The sequence below is a fragment of the Culex pipiens genome, chromosome 2 (assembly GCF_016801865.2).
Source record: "Culex pipiens pallens isolate TS chromosome 2, TS_CPP_V2, whole genome shotgun sequence".
Lineage (NCBI taxonomy): Eukaryota > Metazoa > Arthropoda > Insecta > Diptera > Culicidae > Culex > Culex pipiens.
Window position 1 is genome coordinate 149861697 of NC_068938.1, and position 24589 is coordinate 149886285.

Below are 24589 nucleotides of genomic sequence, written 5' to 3' on the forward strand. Positions count from 1 at the left end.
ACAATAAATATAAAATAAAAAAAAAAAAGATAATTTAGTGCAAAAAAATCATCCCAATAAAGAAAAATCGATGTTACAGAATACCACCAAAGTTAGATTTGTTAATGTTGTATTTTCACCCTTTGTAGAAAATATCGAGATTTGTAGTTTGATGATAACATTATATAAGCGATTTTCACTGCGCTACCAAACACAACATTGACCCACCTGCTGAAACCAAACACCAAAATATGTTCTACCCTGTTTACCTTGCTCTCTACTGGACACCGATTTACTACTACTGGACGCCGCATCGTGTGATCTGCGATTTCTCGCGTGCTTCAGTCCACCTGGATTACGGTGCAAGAGTTCCCCCCAAACACCGCAGATGAAAAACGAGGTGCGTATGTTTTATGTTGTTTGTGTATGGGTTTGTAGGTGCGACCGAGAAGAGAAAATGTATAAAAGTAAAAAAAAATACGAGTATTGATTAACAATTGGTCCCCATCACCAGCCAGCAACCTACATTGATGAAGCCGTTTCCGGCCCAGCATGTGATCGACAAATCAACAACAACAACTAGTTAGTGACTACGAGTACTACGTTTAGTTTCGGCCCTACCTCTGGCACACTTTTGGAACGACTTGTCGTAGTACATGACGGCGATGTACACGATGTAGAGCAGCACCAGAATCAACGCCTCGTACCACTCGACCCGTTCGTCGTGGATGATACAGATGAGGATGGCCACCGTAATGCCGTACGCCAGGCAATCCCTCGTCAGGGGCCACCAATCGAGGGGAACTACCTGCAAGGAATCGTGATTAAAAACAAACAACAACCAACCAACGGGGACAAACCCCCTCCTAGCGAATTGCGATTGCCGGAGGATATTGGCCACCTACCATTCCGGCACCGATTCCACAGCAGGCGGCCACCGCCAGGATGTTGAAGACGGCGGAGCCCACGATGGTGCCGACGCCGATGTCGCCCTCCGTAATGAACGTTCCGATCACGTTCACAAACAGCTCGGGCGCTGACGTGGCCGCCGCCATGAAGGTCGCTCCTGCGACGTCGTTGGACATGTTCAGCGCTGGCAGAATAAAATTCAATTCATAAGGATATCAATCAAAATTGTATTGTAAGCATGGAGACGCATGGTTATTCAAGTCGACAAAATTGGCATGACTCACCGTGGCATATTTTTTCGACGGCAGGTACAAAATACTTATCACAAACTACAGCCAAAGCTACAAATAAATATAAACTAGCGATTGCGTGTAACACTACGGCCCCGTTCTGTCTCTGCTCCACCGTGAACAGATCTGGCGGGAAGTCCTCTATCGCAGGTGGTGTACAGTTCAGCCCTGGAGCGATACAAGAAAAAAAATGGTTGAGTCGAGTGCCGAATGACTAATGTCGGGGGCACACAGTCGCAGGCAAATGAGCTCAATTACGGCGGATCCAGCAGATGTCGTGTAGGAGTTGGTAATCTAATTCCAACCGGGACGCGAACCAACTCTAGAACAACAAAGCGGCTCCCAGATCGGATCTTTCAAAGCAGGGAAAAGGTAGCGAGACTTTCTCCAACGTGGTCCACGTCACTTGGCCAAGTGCGCGCCTTGCCTGTTGTTGTCCGTTGATTATCACTAATTAGAGCAGCTAGTTGTCACTTGGTCAAGATGGCGCTATATCAATTATAATTGAGAAGAATTAACAACAATTAAAGGTGCCGGTTCTTTGCTCTGCTACGTGGGAAAAGAAGATCGGAAGAAGTTCGATTCAAAAAGAAAGATCGTCACTTGTCGCACGTGCATTTTGGGCCAAATTGAGTTATGAACGGCATTTTATGCAGCTCACAATGCCTCACCTGTTGACCTTCACAGATCCCAAAATTCGATTTCAATCCAGAGATATTCAATAAAAAATGAAAAAACTCCGTGCATTTTAATCACTTTTTATATGAAAGATGTTTCAATCTTGTCGTGCTATCTTGACACAGCCTGAAAATTGATGTAAGTGCTACAATTGACCAAAGAGATTTCAGGTCAGAATGCGTTTGACCCAAGTACGAGCTCGACTACCGTAATCATTTCCATTATAACTCAAAACTCCGGCAACCAAATTCAACCAAACTTCAGGACGATGCACAGAATGGTCAACCAAACAAAACGTGGTTGTTATTGTTTACAAAGCGTGCTCTCGTTTTTGTTTATTCTATGTCAAATATGAAAAAGCGTTTTTCTCGGAACTTCAAAAAACGACGTACGACAAGATAGCATGACTGCGTCGATCTGCAAAATCGTTTTTAATATGTTCAACATAAAAAAGTGATAAAAACATGTCATTTTATTAATTGGGTTGTTTTGGCAGAATATCAGTACAGTAATAGCGCATATGGGGTATCATTCAACAGCTAACAAAATCTAAGAGGATTAGAGTTTACTGGCAAAAAGGTGAAAGAAGATCGAAAGTCGGAGTTGAGCTGGGGAAAGAAAACAAGTTAAAAAAAACCTTCGAAATAGCTTATTAATTGGGGATGGTGAAAGGAAAGCAGGTTTTTCTTATTCTTAAATCACAGCTCAACATAAACATATCAGGGTTTTCAAAACATTTGATTACATTTTTGAGACAGGGAAATAAAAAAAATGATAAACCTAATCCTCAAACAAATGGAAAAAAATATAAATGGAGTTCTATCTTGGTTCCTTGTGGACGGATTTTCATAATTCAAGAAGCAAAAGATGTTGACAAATGTCTAGATAATTTTGCTTTTTTGAAAAGTCACAAATAGAGGCACTTATCCTAAGTTATTCCCAAACAGTTACAGTTTAATTGTAATATCCAAGACCATGTTGGACCGATCTGGCCACTTTGGGACCGGTTCCAGAATCTCCGGTGGAACCCTGAATTTGGCCAATCGCAGAGCATTTACGAGAATATTGTTTACCACACGCTATGCATAACACAATTCAGAATGTTCAAAAACAGGCTTATTGATGACGCTCAAAACTATTTTTAGACATATTTGGCCACTTTGGGACCGGTTCCAGGTTCTCCAGTGGATCCCGAAAATCAAAATCAAGTTCGTTAATGACACTCAAAATAATTTTTGGACATATTTTACTACTTTGGGACCGATTCCAGATTCTCCGGTGAAACCCGGAATATTTCCAATTACGGAGCTGTTTTTATAATATTTTTGTACCGGATCTCTTCGATTTCAATGAAACATTATAGACATGTTATCTTACGCTTATATAAGCCATTTTTATTTATATGGACTATGGAGCCAGTTTCACTCGATAATGACATTTGAGAAGGGCGTAAGTGTTTTAAATAACTTTGTATTTCGAAATTTAAATTTTCTGTATCGCGAAGCCGTTGCATCGTATCAAAAAGTGGTCAAAGACAAACTTGTAGGAAATTTGACAAGCTTTCTGAAAAAATGCACTGAAAGAAAAAAAAATGAAAAATCAAGTCTGTCATATAGAAATAGCCAAAAAAAATGGCCAAAACCTCTGTTTTTTCAACATTTTTATTTTTAAACACGATGTAACTTCACAAGAATTGGACTTGGGACAACGGTTAATCTGGAGACTTTTATGTAAAATTGTCTGGTTTGTCTTTGACCACATTTTGATACGATGCAACGACCTCGAGATACAGCAATATTAAAATTACGAAATACCAAAATATTTAAAACACTTACGCCCTTCTCAAATGTCATTATCGAGTAAAACTGGCTCCACATACACAAAAATGGCTTATGTAAGCGTAGGCCCTATAAAATTCCTGTTTTGGGCTGGAATTGCTTTGTATAGGCAATATGGGTATCAAAATTCAAGTTTTGAGTACGCCAACAACTCGGGTGTCCTTTTTTCACAAAGTAATTTATCTTTTACACCAATTTTCCAACTACAAATTACTTTAAACCTGTCAAAGTAGAAATCTGGAGAAATTAAAGGGGACGTTCCACCGTCGAAAAAATGTACCTCGGATTCGTGATACGGGACAAAAATTATCCCATGAAGCACGGAAATCAAAGAATGGTCGGGGCAACGGTTTCCTATTTCGTGTGTGTTAGGCTAGAGCGTCAAATTTCCCGGGGTTACACTTTTCCCGGGAAACGAGAAATTTTCAACCAATTTCCCGGGAAATCCCGGGAATTCCCGGGAAATTTTAAATCTATTGAAAATTTTTATGATTTTAGTTATGATCAGTATTATGCACCGAAATTGTATAGGACAGCGACTGCTCAGCTCGACTGAATGTAAAAAATCATAAAACTTCAAGAAAATTTTATTTTTTTATTTTATAAACACCAATCTACAATACATCAAAAAATTATCCAAGGTGTTTTTTTATGAGAAGAAAAGCATTATAGTTTTTCCTTAAAAAAATAATTTCTCGAGTTTGTTTTACTTGACACAACTCAATGTTTTCAAATATTTGGAGCAAATTTGAAATATTTGTTTACATTTTTTGAGCACCTCTCAAACAATACACAATAGTTTTTTATTGTTCTTTTTTTTTGCCACTTGGTTCCAGGTTGATAATTGACCGTAAATTAACGTTATTCCACAATCAGTCTTACATTTTTTATGCTAAACACTGTAACAGCCAATGTTGCACCAGTGCTTTTTAATTATACAACATCAAATTTGATTTTCTTGAATACAAGGTATTAAAAGTATTAATGTAAATCTTCTCACAAAATTTCAGATGTCAATTCGATTTCCACCTCATTTGATTATGGTAAAGAAAAACGTAAAAAACTCAATTTTGTTTCTGCGGTAAGAGGTTAATATATCTGTTTTTTGTTAAATAACACCAAATAATTTTTAAAAAGCTTACTTCATTGGAATAGTTAATTTTCACTACGCAAGATTTATTTCCAGTTGCTTCAGCAATTAATATTATCAGAAATAAATCTAAATATCGAAATTTCTGATAATCTGATTTATTCTATATGAACTAAACAATAAATATAATTGAAAAAAATCATGTTCATTTTTTTCCAGATAAATTAAAAAAATGGTTCCAAAAAGTTAAGAAAATGTATACTTTTTCTTAAATTTCGGGAAATTCCGGGATATTTACAAATTTCCCAGGAAACGGAAAATATGTTTTTTCGGGAAATCCCGGGAATACCCGGGACGGGGTTATGACGATTGTCCACGCTTCAAATAAAAATGTTTTTTTTTTGTATGGACAATTGTCCACCTGGGGGGGGGGGGGGTATGAGATTTCCAAAAAAGTGTCCACGTGGTTTGTGGATGGTCCCCTTATATTGCGCCTATCTAGAATTAATAGATTTTGGCGATTATCTCGAAGGATAAGAAAAAATTAGCGCATGACAGTCGCAGTGCAAAACGTAAACAAATACTGGTGTTTGTGTGTTTGTGTCGGTGAAAAAATATCAACAACCTTTGGTTACCATAGAAAACGTATACGCATTGCATTGCGACGTTATCTTTCTGCGGCAATTAATTGGAGCGCAGGATTCTAATTTTTCTCGAAATTATTAATACTCATTAAGTTTTAAGTTTATGTGGACTTACTGAAGCAAAATCATCAGTCAAAATAGTTTTTGTTTTCAGCAGAGACATATTTTTTTTACTTCTTTTTTAACTGCCAACAGCTCGGCAAATTTTGGTCAGATTTTCGATGTTAATAAAATACAATCTCTGTTAAATTTTCTAATTATTAAAAATATTGTCAATATTTTAAAATCACTTTCCATTTTAAATGAGGAAAAAACACATTTTTTTCTCGTTTGGAATGTTAGACTGAATTTTGAAAATTACATTGAATTCGGACCAATAGTTGCCAAGCTATCGTAAGTTGAAAAATAAAGGGTAGAAAGAAAACACTAGGTATTTTCCTCCATTTTTTTTTTTTAATTCATTTTATATTTGTTTCCTTATTTTTTATAGAAAATTTTAAAAGAGGAGAGACAAAAATTCTATCAAATTTTGCCTTGGTCATATTTTTTATTTAAAAAAAATCGTTCATCAATACCCCCCCCCCCCATGAGCCCATCCCCACGTGAATGAACCGCAACAATGTTGCCCATATGCTGCAAAGTGGCCTTGCGTGAGTCGTCTCGCAGTGAACATGTGTAAATTAATCTTGAATACAGCTCGCACTGCATCGCGCCCTCACAAAGATACACGCGACAACGTTTACTTGGGGAAACCGATAACAACATCCGACACTTCTTTCCTCCTCCAATAAATCGTCAGCAAACGACGCAACAATTCGTATTTTTGTGCTAATCATGTGGATTTGCCAGCTATTTTGGCCGTTTATCTCGCAGATAAAATCAAATTGTGTCACTCAGCATCACTTAAGTATGCCTATTTGTTTGTTTTAACACTTGATCGTGTAATTAGTGACATCGAGGAAATGTTCGTTTACCTCGAAGTGGAGAGAATAAGACTACGAATCTGATTCGTGTCATTTGATAAACTATAATTATAGCGTACATGACCTTATGTTTTGTGTGAATTAAAGGAAGAGCTTAAAACACGTGAGTTATTTTTTTACGTAATAACAATAACATCAGTCAGTGATGTGTTGTACGTGCTTTAAGTTCAGGCATAAATTGAAACACTTGAAGATTATTTTGTTTAAATTTTTAATGAAAGTATCCATAAAAATTTATATTTTTTTATAGAACCTAATCCTTGACCTAATCAAAAAAGTCTAGCAATAAAGACTTTCAAATTCAAATATTAATCGGCAAACTTTGGAGAGCTGGTCAAATAAATACTAAGTCAATCAATCAAAGCACCCTGGTTGAAATCAATGACTAAAAATTTCATTTTAAATTAGAAAACCTGTCAGGTCACTCTAAATTACCCGTTTTCTCTGTTCCGAAATCCTCAAGTGTCCTTCAACTTTCTACCATGAACTACCACCAATGTCCCCCGACGACCCAGGCCCTAGTCAGGCTAATCACCGTGTGTCAAAACCTGGCCTACAACGGCTTCAAAGTGCTCATCAGCGGCGAAGACATCTCCAAGCCCTTCCTCAAAAGTCTCATCATCCCGATCCAGTACGAGCTGGAGAATATCTCAGCGGCGGCGGCCGCAACACCTCCACGACCTCGAACCGTTCCGGCGTCACCGAAAAGCCCTTCAACACCCCAGCGTACGATGAGTCCACGAACGCCCCGCAGTCTTCCGCTGCGAGTGTCCACCCCGGTAAGCGGCAAACGCGTCTTTGGAACGCTCGGTTCACCGACCGTCAGTCCATGGCGACGACAAGGCAGTTACTACGAGGACGGTACGGATGATTTATTTCTGCAGGGAACCAAGTACTACGAAGAGGACCAGGCCTGGGAGCAAGCGTACGGAAAGACCTACGGCCGGAACACGACCGTGGCGGATGTCGCGATGAACCGGCGCATGGGCAGACCAAACGAACGAAATGCGTACAGCCTGACGGAGACATCGACCACGGTGACGCCAACCGGACTGCGTCGTCAGGTGTCGCGGACGGCGTCCGGACCGGATGTGTCGGTGCTGTCGACGACCAATGAGAGTTTTTCGCGGGAGTTGTCCACCTCCGGCGTTGATACGTCGTTCTACTCGGACGCCGAGGAACATTTGACGTAGAAGAGTTCAAACATTTTGAATATCAAATACACCATTTTGAAATAACAATAGCTTGATATTTATCTGGTTTTGGTTTTCTGTAGAAACAGGAAACCCCATCCTTTTTTTAGGAGCCGCTGATTTTCAAAACTGATCTAAAACGTGATTTTCGAGCAAAAAACACGTTTTAGACCAGTTTTGGAACGCTGTATCTTTTTTAGGGGCAAGCTAACACTTCGGGAAAGTTGTAGAGCACCTTCCAGAGCATCCGAATATGAATCCGGTTTTAGTACAGCGTGAAACATTAAAAAATCAAATTTTAAAAAAATCTTCGAATCACATTTATTGAAAATTGAGTTCGTTTCCAAGGATACTAGATGACACCAGAAAAAACAGCTTCTTTATTTTTTTTTAACTTTGATTATGTATGTTTCTAATGTGATATTTACTCGGAACACGAATCTGATAAAATTGCCACCAGAAAATGGGATCTAAGGGGTCCTTAGAGCAAAAAATTACAACCAAAAAAATCAATGAAAGAAAAAGTGTCTATTTTATGTTTTAAACTGCCTTACCTAATGCGTTATCAGTCTCAGATGGTAGTCCTAGATGCCCCTACAAGCGACAGGGCGAATTGAGTTACTATCTGGACAGAACATTGTTTTGTTTGAGTTTGAAAATTACGCTTTTTCACTAAAATGCCAATAACTCCCTTTAGATTAAACCAATTTGAATGCTTCACACCGCAATTTGTTTCATTTTCCAAGATCGTTTTAGAAATCTAGTTGAATTTTGCCTGAGTTACAGCCTTTTTAAGATTTTTGACGTTTTTGAACCGTAAAAATTTGTGTCCCGATTTGCCCCATTTCTCATTGACCTAGATTGCTCATATTTTGGTCAGATGATAGTTATAAAAGTAGAACTTTTCAGCACTGGTATTGAAATATATAAATTTTCCATTCTGTTATTTTTGGTTGTGAAAAGTAAGTCATTAGAATGACATGAAAAGTAAGAAGTTTCACGACGGAATTGCAAAAAAACAAAATGCCAACAGTTCCAAAAAGATGTTTGTTTCAGCACTAGCTACATACATTTAGTACATTTATCCAACGACATTTACTTAGTTGAATAAAAACGACGGGTTGCAAACCACATTTTTCCAATTCCAAATAACACCCTTTGAGTTGGAGTCGAAGTGTTCATACTTCAATTTAAAATGATATAGAAAAATATAACTTTACAAAGTAAAACTTTGTAGCACAGTTTTTGAAGGCCGGGCCAAATTTGAAGCTCAAATGAGCTTGCGGGCCGAATTTACAGAATAGGTTATTTAAAAAAAATACTTTATTTTATTTGATATTATATGTCAGTTGAAGATTTTTAAAATTTCTGTTATTTTTACATAACATTAAATAATTAATAACATTTTCGTTAATTAAAATTGTAGAAAACACAAAATGACAGTTTTCTATGAGTGTTACTTTGAGTGTCTTAGGTATATGAAAAAAAATAATTGAATGTGTTTGAACTTTGGATTGCGAGTCCAACCGCCGCCAGCGATTCCACCGGAGTAGGCTTGGTTTGGTGTGTTGTTTGTTCTTATGGCATGGAGAAGACTCCTACACCTGGAATTACTTAACGGCCTAACAACCAAGGCCGGGACCGACATTTTACTTCCACATCCGATGGAAGGTTGCAGCCAGACATGCATCCGCTCTAACTCCTCTTTTAGAAGAACTTGTTTGGCATTTCACGAAGAAGATACCCAGCATGTTGTGCCAGTGATTAAAATACGCTAATTACGCTTGTCTTTTAGGCTCCCGAAGACCCTGAGAGATTATTTTGCAACCCAACCGAGAAATAGGTTAAGAACTCTTAATTGCTCTCAAAGAGCTTTTAAGAAGTTCTTCTTGAGAGCTTAAGAGAACATTTACATGAAAATATAGCTAAAATCGGGTTTTCCGATGAATAAATCCAGAGTTTTTTTTTTGAAAAGGACCAATAAACTATTGTCTTTCATATGTTTATAGGACCTAATCAAAAAAAACTCTAGAAATATTTTCTACACATTATTCAAGCTAAAAGCAAGAGATTTTTACCTAGCATCAAGCATAACATTGCTTTAAACTAAAATGCCATCTAGAACAAGCTGAGTGCCGTTAAAAAGAGCTCATAGTGCCGATGCATGTCTGGTTGCAGCAGATGGGAATCGAACCCAGAATCATCCGCTTACAAAGTGGGCAACGTAACCATTCGGCCACGCACTGCGCAACAAACTTAATTCTCCGATTCAACATTTTGTCAATCAGATTCGTTATCCTGCTGTAAAGAGTATGAATCCCGAGGGAAGTTTGATAGTCAGATCATAAAAATGGTCATTATGACATTTAAATTAATACATATAGAATACTTTTGCAATTATTACAGATTTCTACCTCAAATTTAAACGTTTTATAAACATTTCCAAAAATGTATGAATGTTTTGACGATATTTACTAGTTTCACTCACATTGAATCGTGTGAAATTGTTCTTATTATTGATTTTTAAACAAAATATTTGTTTCCAAAAATGAGGATCAAAATATTAATAAATTATTAGTTTTTATATTGACAAAAAATAAAAACATAGTCTATTTTTTTTAATAATCTTAAATTTAAAAAAAAGAATGAAATCACTTTACAAGTGTTGCACGGGCCATTTTACATGATCATTCAAAATGGCTCCGCGGGCCCTTTTTGCCCGCGGGCCATACTTTGGTCACCCCTGAACTAGAATCTGTGCCAAATATGACCTCAAAGTCAAAGGAAAGCAGAGCAAATCGAGACACAAAAATTGAAATTTTAAAAACCTCGAGAAACTTAAAATCATTGCAACTAGGGCAAAATTCAATTAAATCTCAAAATTTTAAAAGCCTCTGAAAGGGCTTAAAATTGCAACAAAATGAAGGGTTAAGCATCCCTAATGGGAGTTATCAGCATTTTTGTGAAAAATAGAAACATTTTAAAACTCAGTTAAAAAAGATTTCCATTAAGATATAAATTCTAGATTACTTTTGCAAAACAACCAATGCGTCATGGGTAAAGAGGACCTTTTGAAAAAGTAAGCGAGAATTCAATTCGACCAGGAGCTTTTAGGGGACTGAGATTACAATTTGAGACTGGGAACAGTTTGAATAAGACAGTTTAATATATATCAAATGGACGCTTTATCTGTAAATAATTTTTCAGGCGTAAATTGTCGCTAAGGGGTCTCCTTTAGATCCCATTTTCCGGTGATAATTTTAAAAATGCCATCGTGTTCCCCAGCTAATTTTACATAATAATCATTGAATATCTCAAACTAAACCAAACCATTGGCGAGAAACAGCCCTCCTCAAACAACACCAACACAACATTCTGATTCACAAATCATCACCAACGATAAACGATAAATCTTTTCGCACATCACGTGAATGATCGGGAAGTTGCGTGTTCGGTTCCAATAATGCATGAAATATTTTTCCCGGCCTGTTCCATTCATAAACAACCAAAGCGTGCAATTAAATCTCACTTTTAACTATTAATCACCATCTTCGTGCTCAAACGCCGCCTGTTGCACGACTCAGCATCAACATCAACATCAACACTGCCGGCACAATCAGTCTAATCAGCTGTGAATCGACCCAGGGCACACACATTTTACCCCCTCTCCGTGTGTCTGTGTTGAAATTAAAGCTTTTTTAAAGGAAAACACTCCCTGCTTTTGCCGGAAAGTGGGCACGAGAGCCAAGTCACGAGAACATGCGAGCGGCGATTCTATTCTCGGAAGTCGTCGTACAGATCGTTTTGAAAGATGGCATGGCGTCTAAAGCCCCGCCGTTTGACCGCAGATTCCGCCATTAATTCAACCATTTTGTCACACGTTAGCAAAAACACATGTTAGTTTGAGGAGGGTCAGTCCATATCTTACGAGAGTTAGGGCCTAAGGTCGTGACGATGAGTACCTTAGCTCGTTTCGTGAGTGGATATATCAATACGATCTTGTCGGTTATTGTTTCGGTCGTTCCATGTGAACTAGCAGTGAGGAGCACAATTAATTGATAGAAAGTCACATGTGCGATTTACGACAGATAAAGATGTGAATGTGGAGATGTTTGTGACTGAAGGTTGGTCCAATATATATTCAACAAATAAATATATTTTGACAATGAAACTAACTCAAATGGCTATTTGATAACTCCTCAGTCTTGTCTTCAGCTGATCGGAAGTGTAAAATTGTTGCACTAGCACACACTTGATCAATTCTATAGCCAAGATCCACACATCGACACCGGTTCCGAGATGAAGCCATTCGTGCATTCGTTTGCTTATTCTTTCACTTCCACTCATATTTTTATTGGGCGGAATATAGCTTTAATTGAATTAAAGTGATATTCACTGTGTGTAGCAGCGTATAAGTGTAAGAGGCTTGACGTGCAAGACCCGCAGATGACCCAGCGTTGACTTTTGGGGCGACCTGTTGATACGATTTTAGATGTTTGGAGATGTATTTTTGATTAATCGAATATACTGATGGCGTGTCAAATGTTACAGAATGCGATCAATTTCTAATCAAATATCCATTGCAATATTTAACCCCTTTACAACCGCGTTTCTAGACGGGGTAGACGAAGATAGAAAGCAAAAATATTTGTTTGTATTTTATTTCAAATTCTTCAAACTATTTAACTTATTTTAGTCACAAGTATATTTTTGTCCGATATTAGATTTAAATGGTACTTCTTGCTGACTTCGTGTTCGAGATGCCTGGTGCCAAGCAAAAATCAAAAGTTTGAATTAATAAATATTTTTTTGAATGATTATTGTAATTTAACCCACCAGCAGTCACGTACGTGTACTTTGTATACAGTTTGTAAGAATACTTGTAAGAAAGAAAACACGCGACTTCCCGAAGGTTAAGGTAAAATACAAATATTTTAAAATTCGACATTTAATAAGGCTTATTTTCAAGAGATTTTTTTCTACATTTGAGAAACTTAATAAATAAAAATAACTACATCTTCTTCTTATATATATATCTATATATATAAAAAATTTCGACGGTTTTGTTCGAACGCGAATCAATTCAACACGGAACGTCGGATCGAGGTGCTCTTTGCTGCGTTGGGTTCGTATAAGCCAGGCCTGCCCAACGTCCGGCCCGCGGGCCGGATCCGGCCCGTGAAGCCATTTCATCCTGTAACCGTTGTTACAGGTTTCCTTAATTTATAAATATTTAAATACGAACGTTCACGATCTTTGAGGTTAGGGTTAGTAGGGAAACAGGGAAATGATGAATATTATATGTCAGCTAGTAGGGATTTGATGAAAAGCGTTTTGAAAACACAATTTGTTAACACACTAATACAATACAACAACAAGGTGGGACCAAACTACCAACAATAACACTAATAATGAACAACAGAATCCATCTCCGGTGGGTGGAAAATGGAACGACTCCAGAGGGTGGTGTGACCTCCCTCTGTGACGTCATGCCGTGTCACTGGCATCGGAGGCTTGAAGGAATCTGGGGAAGGCCGCCATCGGTCTATTCCCCTCAGGCAAGTGTGCGATCAAGACGTTAATTCGTAGAGCTAAAATTAGTAGTGAGTGCAAGGTGGAAATTGTGCGCGAAGCACCCTACATCGCCAGGTACGTTTACGCCCTGCAGTACGGCTCTGCAGCAAGGACGATGTGACTAGCTGACTTACGCTAAAGAGTACAGCTAGAAATCCACTCACTACTCCCCGTCCACAGGACCTTTTGTGTTGCCGTTTAACGGCCATTTTGTCGGTCAGCAGGAAACTGGTCCGACACCCCGATCGCACACTCTCGGCCTAGCAGCCGTAAGAGCGGAGGAGCCAGCTGCTACGTCTAACCCGTCAAGGATCGTCGTTTTGCTCTGGCCAGGGTGGCCATCAACATCAAGGAGCACGCTCGGACCGGAAGGTCCTAATTCCCAAGGAGCGTTTTCCCCTCTCGGGTTGGCCGGATTGGGCAGGTCCCAGGTCGCCCGATAGCGCCAAGGAGGGAAGGCCTGAGATTCCAGCCGTGCTCTACACCACCACCACCACCGTCGACACTGTTCCGGAGAACCGGTGTCCACCTGTACGCGAGCGCTCGCCGGCCGAACGGATTCGGCCCAGAAGTCGTCGTCGATAAGGTAGCAGCGGTACGTACCGGCAGCGTCTAAACCCCCCCCCCCCTCCCCCCCCTTCTCACACACACACATACACTTACAATAAAACACTTTAAAACGAATTACTATTTATTGAATTATTGAACCCGACCTGTAAAGAAAGTGAACGTTTTAGTCCTTGTCCGCGATCTCCTCTGTTGACCACCGTAGCGCAGCCGACCCTTAGATTAACCCTTAAGTGTCTCATGCCGTAACCTGAGTTAGCCGTTGCCTAGTTTTACAACAGTTTCAATCCGGCCCGCGACGGCTTTTCGAAATAGTTCTATGACCGGCCCTTCATAAAATATTCAATAAATAAATTTAGTGTCTTAACAAAAAAAATATCTTGAGATCAATTTTTCAGATATTATAACAAAACATTTATTTGTTTATTTTGCTTTTGACATACAATGTTGCTAATTCAACGTTTGTTAGGATTATGCCTTTGTATTTTTTTAAATGATGTTATTTCACATCTAAACATTCTTTATGTTTGAATTTAATTCTTATCATTTCAATATTGATGTTATCAGAATTAATTATTAAACTTGAAAACTTTACAAAAAGATTGCAAAAGACACTGAATTCTAATTTCTTATAGTTTTTGCTGTGTCTATTTCTAATTCAATTGTTTCTTTTTTTTGGGATTTTGATTAATTTTTTTTTCAGAGCAACTTTTCAATGATAAAGTTTTGCTGGGAAAAAGCTTAAAAAAGGCAAATTAATCATATTGAAAATAAAGATCGCTGCAAATATTTAAAAAAATTAAAAAACAATCTAAAGAAGTTAAGAAATCAGATAGCATTTTTTCATAATCTTCAATAATTCTAAGAAATTTGAAGAATGACGAATCAGATATATAACGTCATGTTTCGAATTCCCGGACGCTTCGAAACCCGGACACTTCATTTTGTTTTATCAATTATTTGGATATAAGTTCCCATTATGAATGTCAAAACTGTGTTATTTGATGAATTCTAACATCAACCTTCATTTAAAGTTCGTTTGAACGCTGTAGTTAATGCAAAAACAACAAAATAAAATAAAATTAAAAGTTTACCAAAATTGCGAAACATTTCAACTGAAATATTTCATACGCGTCCGAAGCACCGGGAAGGCAAAGCAGAAATTTATGGTTTTGATTTCCTTAAATTCTAGCAAATTTTTATATAAAATATCGATTGTTTTGATGTTAACAGCATATTTGAGACCTAAAGAATGCCATTCACTAACATTTCAGTCCAAATTTGTGCGATTCATTAACAAAACCGAGTGTCCGGAATTCGAAGCAAAAGTGTCCGGATTTCGAATCAGCTTTTAACAGTGTCCGGAATTCGAAGCACAACAAGTCATTTTAATTTTCAAAATCTGATGAAAAATTGTTAGAAAAGACATATTTTGCATGCATTCTCTTGAATCTGACTGTTTATACTAAATCCTGATGATATTTCTACATTTCCAACTTATTACATGATTTTTTGCCAGCCATAAGAAAAATAATATGGTACTAAGTGTCCGGATTTCGAATCATGACGTTATTTGCATACACTTTTTTTTTAAATTTTTTTTAAATGTTTTGTAAAATATTTCTTTCTTCAAAACAAATTATTTGAATCTTATTTGCAACACTTGTTTATGTATTTGTTTACTTGAATTAACCTATTAAAATAAATTTTATGATTAAAAAATGTTTACTGTTTTTTACTTCACCAATATTAGTTCCGGCCCGCCTCTGCTTTAGAAAAATCAGATCTGGCCCGTAGGGCCAAAAGGTTGGGCACCCCTGAAGCTCAAGGAAGGTTCTTACGCTAAAGAGTGACAACTTTGGCCACTTTGGAATCGATTCCGGAAGATCTGCAGATTGTATGGGAAAAGTGGCGTAAAATCAAATTTTGATCATAGGAGGCTGAACAAGGAAAAAGCTAAAAACGTCAACAAACGAAAAAAGGAAAAGACGAAGTTTTTCGGGTAAGGCTTGTATATAAAAAAAATTTCGACGGTTTTGTTCGAATGCGAATCAGTTCAATACGGAGCGTCGGATCGAGGTGTTCTTTGTTGCGTTGGGTTCGTTAAAAGCCCAAGGAAGGTTCTTACGCCAAAAAGTGACAACTTTGGTCACTCTGGAACCGATTCCGGAAAAGCTGCGTAAAATCTGATTTTGATCACAGGAGGCTGAATTAGCAAACAAGCAAGAAACGTCAACAAACGAAAAAATGGCAGAACGAAGTTTGTCGGGTAAGGCTTGTAATGTCATAAAAAAAATTCAGAAATATTTTACTTCACATTATGTTGCAAATCTCGCGTGAGTTTTCAAAAAGCCGTAAGAGCCACCGTGACCCCCGACACTAATATTCGGTTTTTTCAAAATTCTTGCAAAATTTAATTTATTTTTAGTATTTTTAGTTTGGGGCACTTAAAATACGTGTAGATGAACAATCTTAAGCATTTTGATGGTTTTTCATAAGTAGATCGAATACTGAAGCAAAAAAGGCTTTGTTTACCATTGGCTCTTACGTCTTTTTGAAAACTAATCCGAGAAATACTTTGAATTTGGGATTTTGTCTGTAAAAATTTGTTAAGAAAAATCAAATCAAATTATTCGCTCTATACAGCATTGCCTTGGCGTTCTCGATTGCGAGATTCCTACTCGAAACTAGGTGTTCGAAGGCTTGATTGTTGAGGCAATTGCAAAACCACCCCGGGATTCGAACTGACGACCTTTGGATTGTTAGTCCAACTGCCTACCAGCGACTCCACCGAGACAGGACCCAGGGAAACGACTCCTACACCTGGATAGAGCTATCGACCTAACCTCTAGGTTAGACCGGGGCCACAATTACTTCCCCATCCGACGGAAGGCGTGATCAGACAAATCTCGTCTCGAAAAATGCCACCGACCATCTGAGATCGAACCCAGGCCGGCTGGGTGAGAGGCAATCACGCTTACCCCTGCACCACGGGTCGCGGTAAAAAAATTGGTATGGTTATTGATCCTTGCACTGTAACTTGGATTTGGCCCGCACTTTTCTCTCGCACTTTTGTAGTTGTTTATTTACATTTTCAGTCGCAGTTTCCACCAAACTGGACACTCGCACTTTAAAATTGCGATTGACAGGTGAGAAACATCGGCTCGCTTTGATCATTTTTTGAGAAAATTAAAATTTCCCAAGCCAGTTTGACAAGTCGCAATAGTGCGATCGATAGCAATAATTTAGTGCGAAGTCCAAGTTAGTGAGAATTGCGCAATAATGACATAAACTTAAAAAATATATTTTTAAATGTTTATGTCTTAAAATCTGGCCGAAGCAAATGGTCCGGGGAGAGCAAAAATAAGTGTGTTTTTAACATGATAAGAAAAAGCATGGATGAATATTTATAAGTTTTTAGATTATTTTGAAAACGCCAAAAAACAAAATTGTTTTTGAAACCGACTTGAGTCAGAGGTGTTCAAAAACCCTCAAAATGCAAAAAAAAAACAAATAATTTTTGTTTATTGGTCCTTTAAAAAAAAACTCCAGAAGTTGAAGGTCGAAAAGGGGAGCAAACAAACAAAACAAAAAGTTTTATGTCTTATTTTCCAAATCTAGAAACAAAAAGTATTGCAAAATAATTCATACATAATAACAGTTATGACACTATCCATAATTTGCTTAATTTCAATGAATCTATGAATTTGTTTTTCCATAAAGTTTTACGGCTATTTCGACGTCTACATATCAAATAGAATCATGTACAAACCATGCGTTTTGAGAAATACGCATTCGACAGTTGAGCATAGAGCGTCCAATTTCCCGGGGTTACAAATTTCCCGGGAAACGGGAAATTTTCAACCAATTTCCCGGGAATTCCCGGGAAATTTAAATTTATTGAAAATTGTTTTGATCTTGGTTCTGCTGCAACTAAGTTACTCATGGTGACCACTCAAATTTGATTTTCAAATTCCCGACTTTTTTCCAGACTTTTCCAGAATGCTCAAATAATAGGCATTTCTTATCTAAAGAATGATTTCAAACAAAAAACTTTCTATAAGAACAGTCAATATTAACCACCGAAAAAAAATTCTCAATGGATTTAAAAAAAATCCAAACATAGGCATTTTTTGTAAATACAGAAACTAAACAACAAATAAAAAAAACTCCAAAAATGGAATTTCATTATTATGATTCAGAGTAGAAACACAAGTCTTTGAAAAAATAATCGAAAGTTCAACAATACTTATAACTTCCATGATATTTTTTAAATTGGCAAACATATTGTTTTTGATACTTCGTTTCAACTGGAAATGGCACAAAGTTTAAGATAACTGAATTTAAAATAGCGTTGCTATTTTTTTAAATTCATCATTATTTTCAAACAAAGAATGCTTAAAATATAATTGCTGTTATTATTCATTCAAAGGATTTATAAAAATGTCAAGGAAGGCATTAAAAACGTTTTTGCCAAGTTCCCTTTTTAATTTTATAATTTTTTATATTGAATTTTCTAATCAATGTTAATTTATCTAGTGGTCAGTATTTAACTGTTTTTTTTTTTTTTCAATGAAAATTTAGTTTGATATGATTTTATATTTTCCCACTTATTTTAAGCAAAATGTTTGAAGAGACAATTAAAAAAAAATTGCAATAGCTGAAAATTTCTTGGATTATGTTTTTTTTTTGCAATTTCAATATATTCTTTATGTTTTCAAAACGAAAAAAGTTTTTCAATTTTGGATTTTATTCGATATTTAAGTTTTCCGAAAACTGAAAATCAAGCTTTATCTATGGTAGGTAATTTACCCATACTCACAAAAAAAAGTTCAAGGGCAACATTTGGAGAAAAAAAACATATTTTAAATTACTAAATGAATTTAGTTAAACAATTAAAAATATTCACCAAAAAAAAACCATTGCCAAACTCAAGTTGGAATCTGTTTTCAAATATTCAATTATGTGACAAAATGAAATAGAATCATAATTCTAAGCTGGCCATTAGGCTCTATTTTTATATCGGTTTTTCATTAATTTTACCTCTTGTTTGATGAACAAAAATTAATAGCATTCATTTGATTAATAAAAAAATATTATGAAAATCTGTGTCAAAGACTCCAATATTCATTAAGATTTTGAATGCCTTAAACAGCTTTTCTAAACTCAAATATATTGAAATAGTGAAAAGAACCTTAAATTTAAAGTAAGTTACTAAAGCAGAAATGAGTGAATTTAATTTGAAAATTGTACAAAATATTACAAAATTATTCAAGAGTTAAAAAATAATTTTCAAACAAGTATGCTCAGAATTCCCGACTTTTCCCGACTTTTTGACAAAAAATCATAAATTCCCGACTTTTTCCCGATTTTTGGCGGATTTAGGCGAATTCCCGACTTTTTCCCGACTTTCCCGATTTCCCGACTTGAGTGGCCACCCTGTAAGTTGTTTAGAACAGCGACTGAAAGGCTAAAACAAGTGTGAAGATCAATTAACAGCTTAACTGCATGTAAAAAATCATAAAACTGCAAGAAAATGTTATCTTTTTCTTATTTTATAAGCTCCAATAGTACAATAAATCAAAAAATAATGTCATTTATTTTTTATCAAGGTAATTAGACAGTGAGTAGTGGAACAGCATCTAATTCCGTCGTACCTCTTATGTTGGCAGGTCAGCACTTTGACGTTCAATTACAACTCATTGAAGGCGATTTCAACTGAAATAGAGTGATAAATAGCTCAATAAGAAGTGAGCAAGCAAGTTACTTTTAAAAGTTTTGCAAAATTAGTTGGATGGAGTTAGGAGCGAGTGCTTAACCTGCGAAACCTACGAGAATTTCGCCTAAAATGAATCCATACGCCACAATCATACAAATTATTTACAAAAGGTTGGAAAAAAAACATGCAGAAATTATGTTTTTCATGACAAATAACTTTTCTAAAAAAAGTCATAATGGTTTCAGTTCTTGGACAAAATGGCAAAGCAAAAATCAAACTTCTCTTGTTTGTTTTACTTCAAACAACTCAATGTTTTCAAATATTTGGAATTAACATCATGTCACAATCAGTCTTACATGTTTTGATATTTAACCTCCTAACACCCATTACGCCGTTGCAAATATTTTTCAAAGTTTATGTCGCCCCCCCCCCCCCCCCCCCTCCTTCAAAATTGGTCTGAAAAATCAGGAGGCAAAAAAAAATTTTTTTCCAAGAAACTTCAAAATTTACATAAAAATAGAAGTCTGATAAACTGACAACAAACTAAAATGCATTTTTCTGCATTGATAATCATATTTAGCATGTTTGGGCTTGTTAAAAATTGTGTTGAAACGCAACGCAAAAAAAATATTTTTCGCAAAAAATAAAATTTTCGTGAATACTTAGATATTTTGGAAACTAATGATGGCAAAACAACTGGACAGGTGTATAATGCATTTTAAAACACTTTTTTCATCAAAATGTTGAAACCATGGCTCGTAATTTGAATTTTTATACTTTTTTATTTTTTTGCCCCCCCTCGACTTTGGTCAGAGTCGAGGGACATAAACTTCAAAAAATATTTGCAACGGCCTTATTACACCAGTGCTCCATTTTTCTTTTACTACATATTGTAATTTCTTGTATACCAGGTATTTAACGAATTGAAATAATTCTTCAGGCACAAAACTATTTAAAAAATGTTAAGATACCAATTTGATTTTGAACTCATTAGATCATGGTAAAAAAAATTCAAAAAAAAAAAATTTTCAATTCAGTGTATTTTTTATGAAATAACTCCAAATATTCTTTCCCGTAGCTTCAAAAATTAATATTATTGATATCAAAGTGTCTGATAATCTGATTAATTGTATATGAGCTATAAAATAAATTGAATTGAACACGGGACGGGAAACGGAAATATATTTTTCGGGAAATCCCGGGAATTCCCGGGACGGGAAATTGGACGCTCTAGTTGAGCATCATACAAAAGAATTAGTGCGGTTCGCTATGCTCCAATAATACATTTTGTATCCTGAACTCAATCTCAAAAGATGCCTTATTTAAAAAAAAAATCGAAAAGTGTTAGTACATTTTCTGCTGCTCTTATCGTGTCCGTCCCATATGAGCAGTTCTCTAGGATTTCGGTCATTCGATTTTTTTTGTATTTTTTAATCCGACTGAAACTTTTTTGGTGCCTTCGGTATGCCCAAAGAAGCCATTTTGCATCATTAGTTTGTCCATATAATTTTCCATACAAATTTGGCAGTTGTCCATACAAAAATGATGTATGAAAATTCTAAAATCTGTATCTTTTGAAGGAATTTTTTGATCGATTTGGTGTCTTCGGCAAAGTTGTAGGTATGTATACGGACTACACTGGAAAAAAATAATACACGGTAAAAAAAATTTGGTGATTTTTTTATTTAACTTTTTAACACTAAAACTTGATTTGCAAAAAAACACTATTTTTATTTTTTTTTATTTTTTGATATGTTTTAGAGGACATAAAATGCCAACTTTTCAGAAATTTCCAGGTTGTGCAAAAAATCATTGACCAAGTTATGAATTTTTTAATCAATACTGATTTTTTCAAAAAATCGAAATTTTGGTCGCAAAAAATTTTCAACTTCATTTTTCGATGTAAAATTGAATTTGCAATCAAAAAGTACTTTAGTGCAATTTTGATAAAGTGCACCGTTTTCAAGTTATAGCCATTTTTATGTAACTTTTTTCAAAAAAGTCGCAGTTTTTCATTTTTTTAAATTAGTGCACATGCTTGTCCACTTTTGAAAAAAATATTTTTGAAAAGCTGAGAAAATTCTCTATATTTTGCTTCATCGGACTTTTTTGATACGACCTTTAGTTGCTGAGATATTGCAATGCAAAAGTTTAAAAACAGGAAAATTGATGTTTTCTAAGTCTCACCCAAACAACCCACCATTTTTCAATGTCGATATCTCAGCAACTAATGGTCCGATTTTCAATGTTAAAATATGAAACATTCGTAAAATTTTCCGATCTTTTCGAAAACAATATTTTCAAAATTTTGAAATCAAGACTAACATTTTAAAAGGGCGTAATATTCAATGTTTGGCCTTTTAAAAATGTTAGTCTTGATTTGAAAATTTTGAAAATATTGTTTTCGAAAAGATCGGAAAATTTCACAAATGTTTCATATTTTAACATTGAAAATCGGACCATTAGTTGCTGAGATATCGACATTGAAAAATGGTGGGCTGTTTGGGTGAGACATAGAAAACATCAATTTTCCTGTTTTTAAACTTTTGCATTGCAATAACTCAGCAACTAAAGGTCGTATCAACAAAGTCCGAAGAAGCAAAATATAGAGAATTTTCTAAGCTTTTCAAAAATATTTTTTTCAAAAGTGGACAAGCATGTGCACTAATTTAAAAAAATGAAAAACTGCAACTTTTTTGAAAAAAGTTACATAAAAATGGCTATAACTTGAAAACGGTGCACTTTATCAAAATTTCACTAAAGTACTTTTTGATTGCAAATTCAATTTTACATCGAAAAATGGAGTTGAAAAATTTTTGCGACCAAAATTTCGATTTTTTGAAAAAATCAGTATTTATTAAAAAATTCATAACTCGGTCAATGATTTTTTGCACAACCTGGAAATTTCTGAAAAGTTGGCATTTTATGTCCTCTAAAACATATCAAAAAATAAAAAAAATTAAAAATAGTGTTTTTTTGCAAATCAAGTTTTAGTGTTAAAAAGTTGAATAAAAAAATCACCAATTTTTTTTTACCGTGTATTATTTTTTTCCAGTGTAGTCCGTATCCATACCTACAACTTTGCCCAAGACACCAAATCGATCAAAAAATTCCTTCAAAAGATACAGATTTTTGAATTTTCATGCATCATTTTTGTATGGACAGCTGCCAAATTTGTATGGAAAATTATATGGACAAACTAATGATGCAAAATGGCTTCTTTGGGCATACCGAAGGCACCAAAAAAGTTTCAGTCGGATTAAAAAATACAAATATTATCGCGGGCGTTAATAATTAGAGTTCACGCGCGGTGATACGACCGCAAGATAATGGTCGCATGACAGCCGCATGACAACCGCAGAACAAATTTTTGGCTGTTGTCAAAGGTTGCCTTGAGTTTTCAGCTGACTTTTTGGAAAATATTCAAAACAAACCAAGTTGACAGCCAAATCAACGCAGAATTTCAGTTCAACTTGCTGATTTTTACACTGCGGTAGTTAGGCGGCAATTATCTCCTGTCACTCACAGCGATGGAGAAACGTGATTTTATCTCGCAATAAGCAATATTAAAATTGAAGAAAAAAGACCGATTTCGTAGAGAATTGCTCATATGCAAAAACAGCAAGCCGAGAAAAACGCGTGTCAATGTTGTCCCGCCCATTTCACGAAAAGTGGATTTTCTCCGGCTTTCTAGAACAAAGTACTATATTTTATTGTTTTTTTCTAATAGTTTACATGATTTTGAACCAAACTCATTACCTCAAAATTGACGAAATAACATATGGGACGGACTAGCTTCGAGCGGCAGTTTTGTAATCAATTAAATTTGAAACCAAACGCAAACAATGCAAACACTTAACTGAAATGATCAATTTATCATTCGATTCAATACGTATTTGCAATCAACGGATAGTATGGTATGATCAATATTATCGAAACCAAAGATTCGCGATTTGTTATACGTTCAACATTTGCAATCTCTATAAATCACCACCTTTGACAGGTCACCCACAACCCAAAACGATTCCCTGGTAGAACGTGTTTTACTACACTTCAAATACCTCCGCGACACAAATCTGTCAACCGGCCAGGCTGGCATGTACAACGAGGAATTAATTGAATCTTATTGTTGATTAATTCAGCGCTTATTTATCAAATGAATAACTTATTATCCGCTTCTCTGTTGATATCTCGAACCAAGATCTCTGCGCCTGGTCCAAGAACCATATCTCGGATCACCTCGTGGTGTGTGGCTGTGATGTTGGCGTATTGTGTGTACGTTCTGAATATACATACGTGAGGTGTGCGGGGGGAGACCACAAAAGGCCCCACAATCCCAAATACAATCACACAACAACAGCGGCGATCTCCGGAATCTCCCCCGCGGGACAGCAGGTTATCAACGACCAGCACACATTGAGGTTCGGCTGTATTTGCGTGTTCTGTGTATTATTCAATTTTTTGAGTCGCCGTGATACAGTTTCCATTTGGAGGCACTTAGCATACACTCTACAGCCGGAGTAGTTACGCGGGTCACTCTTTGGTCAATTTAAGGCACTCCTCACACATATCTGACGCGCCAAGATCTTCACAAATACAGCATCCCCCAAGGGTCACAACTACACACGGCGCAGCTCCTCAACAGTTGAACCACTTTATTATTTAATCTTCTCATCTTCCCGAATTAAGTGAAACATTCTCGTCTATGACAATCAGCAGCGCGCCCGGGGGAGCGCACTTGAAGATCTTGGAGATATCTTCGATACAATCACTGCTGCCGCCGCTGTAATGCGCTGGTTTTGTTCTCATGATCCGTTGAATTGAGTTATTAACTCCAATCACGACTAATTAGCTGTTCCTAGCATGATCCTCCAACCAACTTCTACACGACATCTCCAACAGATTACCGCCGTGTTACAGAACTGTATTACCATTAGTTCTCGTAAGATCCCAATAGTCCGTCGTTTCGTTCATGTTGATCAAATCACAGTCCAGAGCCAACTGAAGCGCCAATCCCAACTTGCGGGCCTATCTATAACCCCTGGCACCGTCTCCGTCTCGGTCTCGGTCACACGACAGCAACTGGGAAGTCAGCTGGACACCACCACCACAATGTCCGGAGGAA

The 24589-nt window shown here is 36.4% G+C and overlaps 2 protein-coding genes across 3 annotated transcripts in view; one reads left to right on the forward strand and one right to left on the reverse strand.

Annotated features, from left to right (window-relative positions):
* Nucleotides 1–24589, reverse strand: part of LOC120421463 (sodium/potassium/calcium exchanger 4) — a 35091-nt gene extending 10502 nt beyond the window's left edge. The window contains exons 1-5 of one of the 2 annotated variants that reach the window (XM_052709047.1): nt 24396–24589; nt 1173–1346; nt 881–1072; nt 601–783; nt 249–329 (exon numbers count right to left, since the gene is read on the reverse strand). In XM_052709047.1, the coding sequence (XP_052565007.1) occupies nt 249–329; nt 601–783; nt 881–1072; nt 1173–1346; nt 24396–24438 (673 nt within the window). In that variant the 5' untranslated portion in view covers nt 24439–24589. The remainder of the gene's footprint in view (nt 1–248; nt 330–600; nt 784–880; nt 1073–1172; nt 1347–24395) is intronic. The other variant, XM_052709048.1, reaches the window with a different exon arrangement.
* On the forward strand, nt 6855–7662 carry LOC120421464 (uncharacterized). The gene is made up of 2 exons (XM_039584679.2): nt 6855–7190; nt 7296–7662. Exons 1-2 carry the CDS (start codon nt 6894–6896, stop codon nt 7602–7604), a joined length of 606 nt encoding a protein of 201 aa, XP_039440613.1. The 5' UTR covers nt 6855–6893; the 3' UTR covers nt 7605–7662.

Excerpts from the sequence above, each read along its gene's own strand:
- LOC120421464 (XM_039584679.2), top strand. The coding sequence starts at position 6,894 with ATGAACTACCACCAATGTCCCCCGACGACCCAGGCCCTAGTCAGGCTA. Across the intron at positions 7,191-7,295 it reads CGCTGCGAGTGTCCACCCCG|GGAACCAAGTACTACGAAGA; the intron begins GTAAGCGGCAAA and ends TTATTTCTGCAG.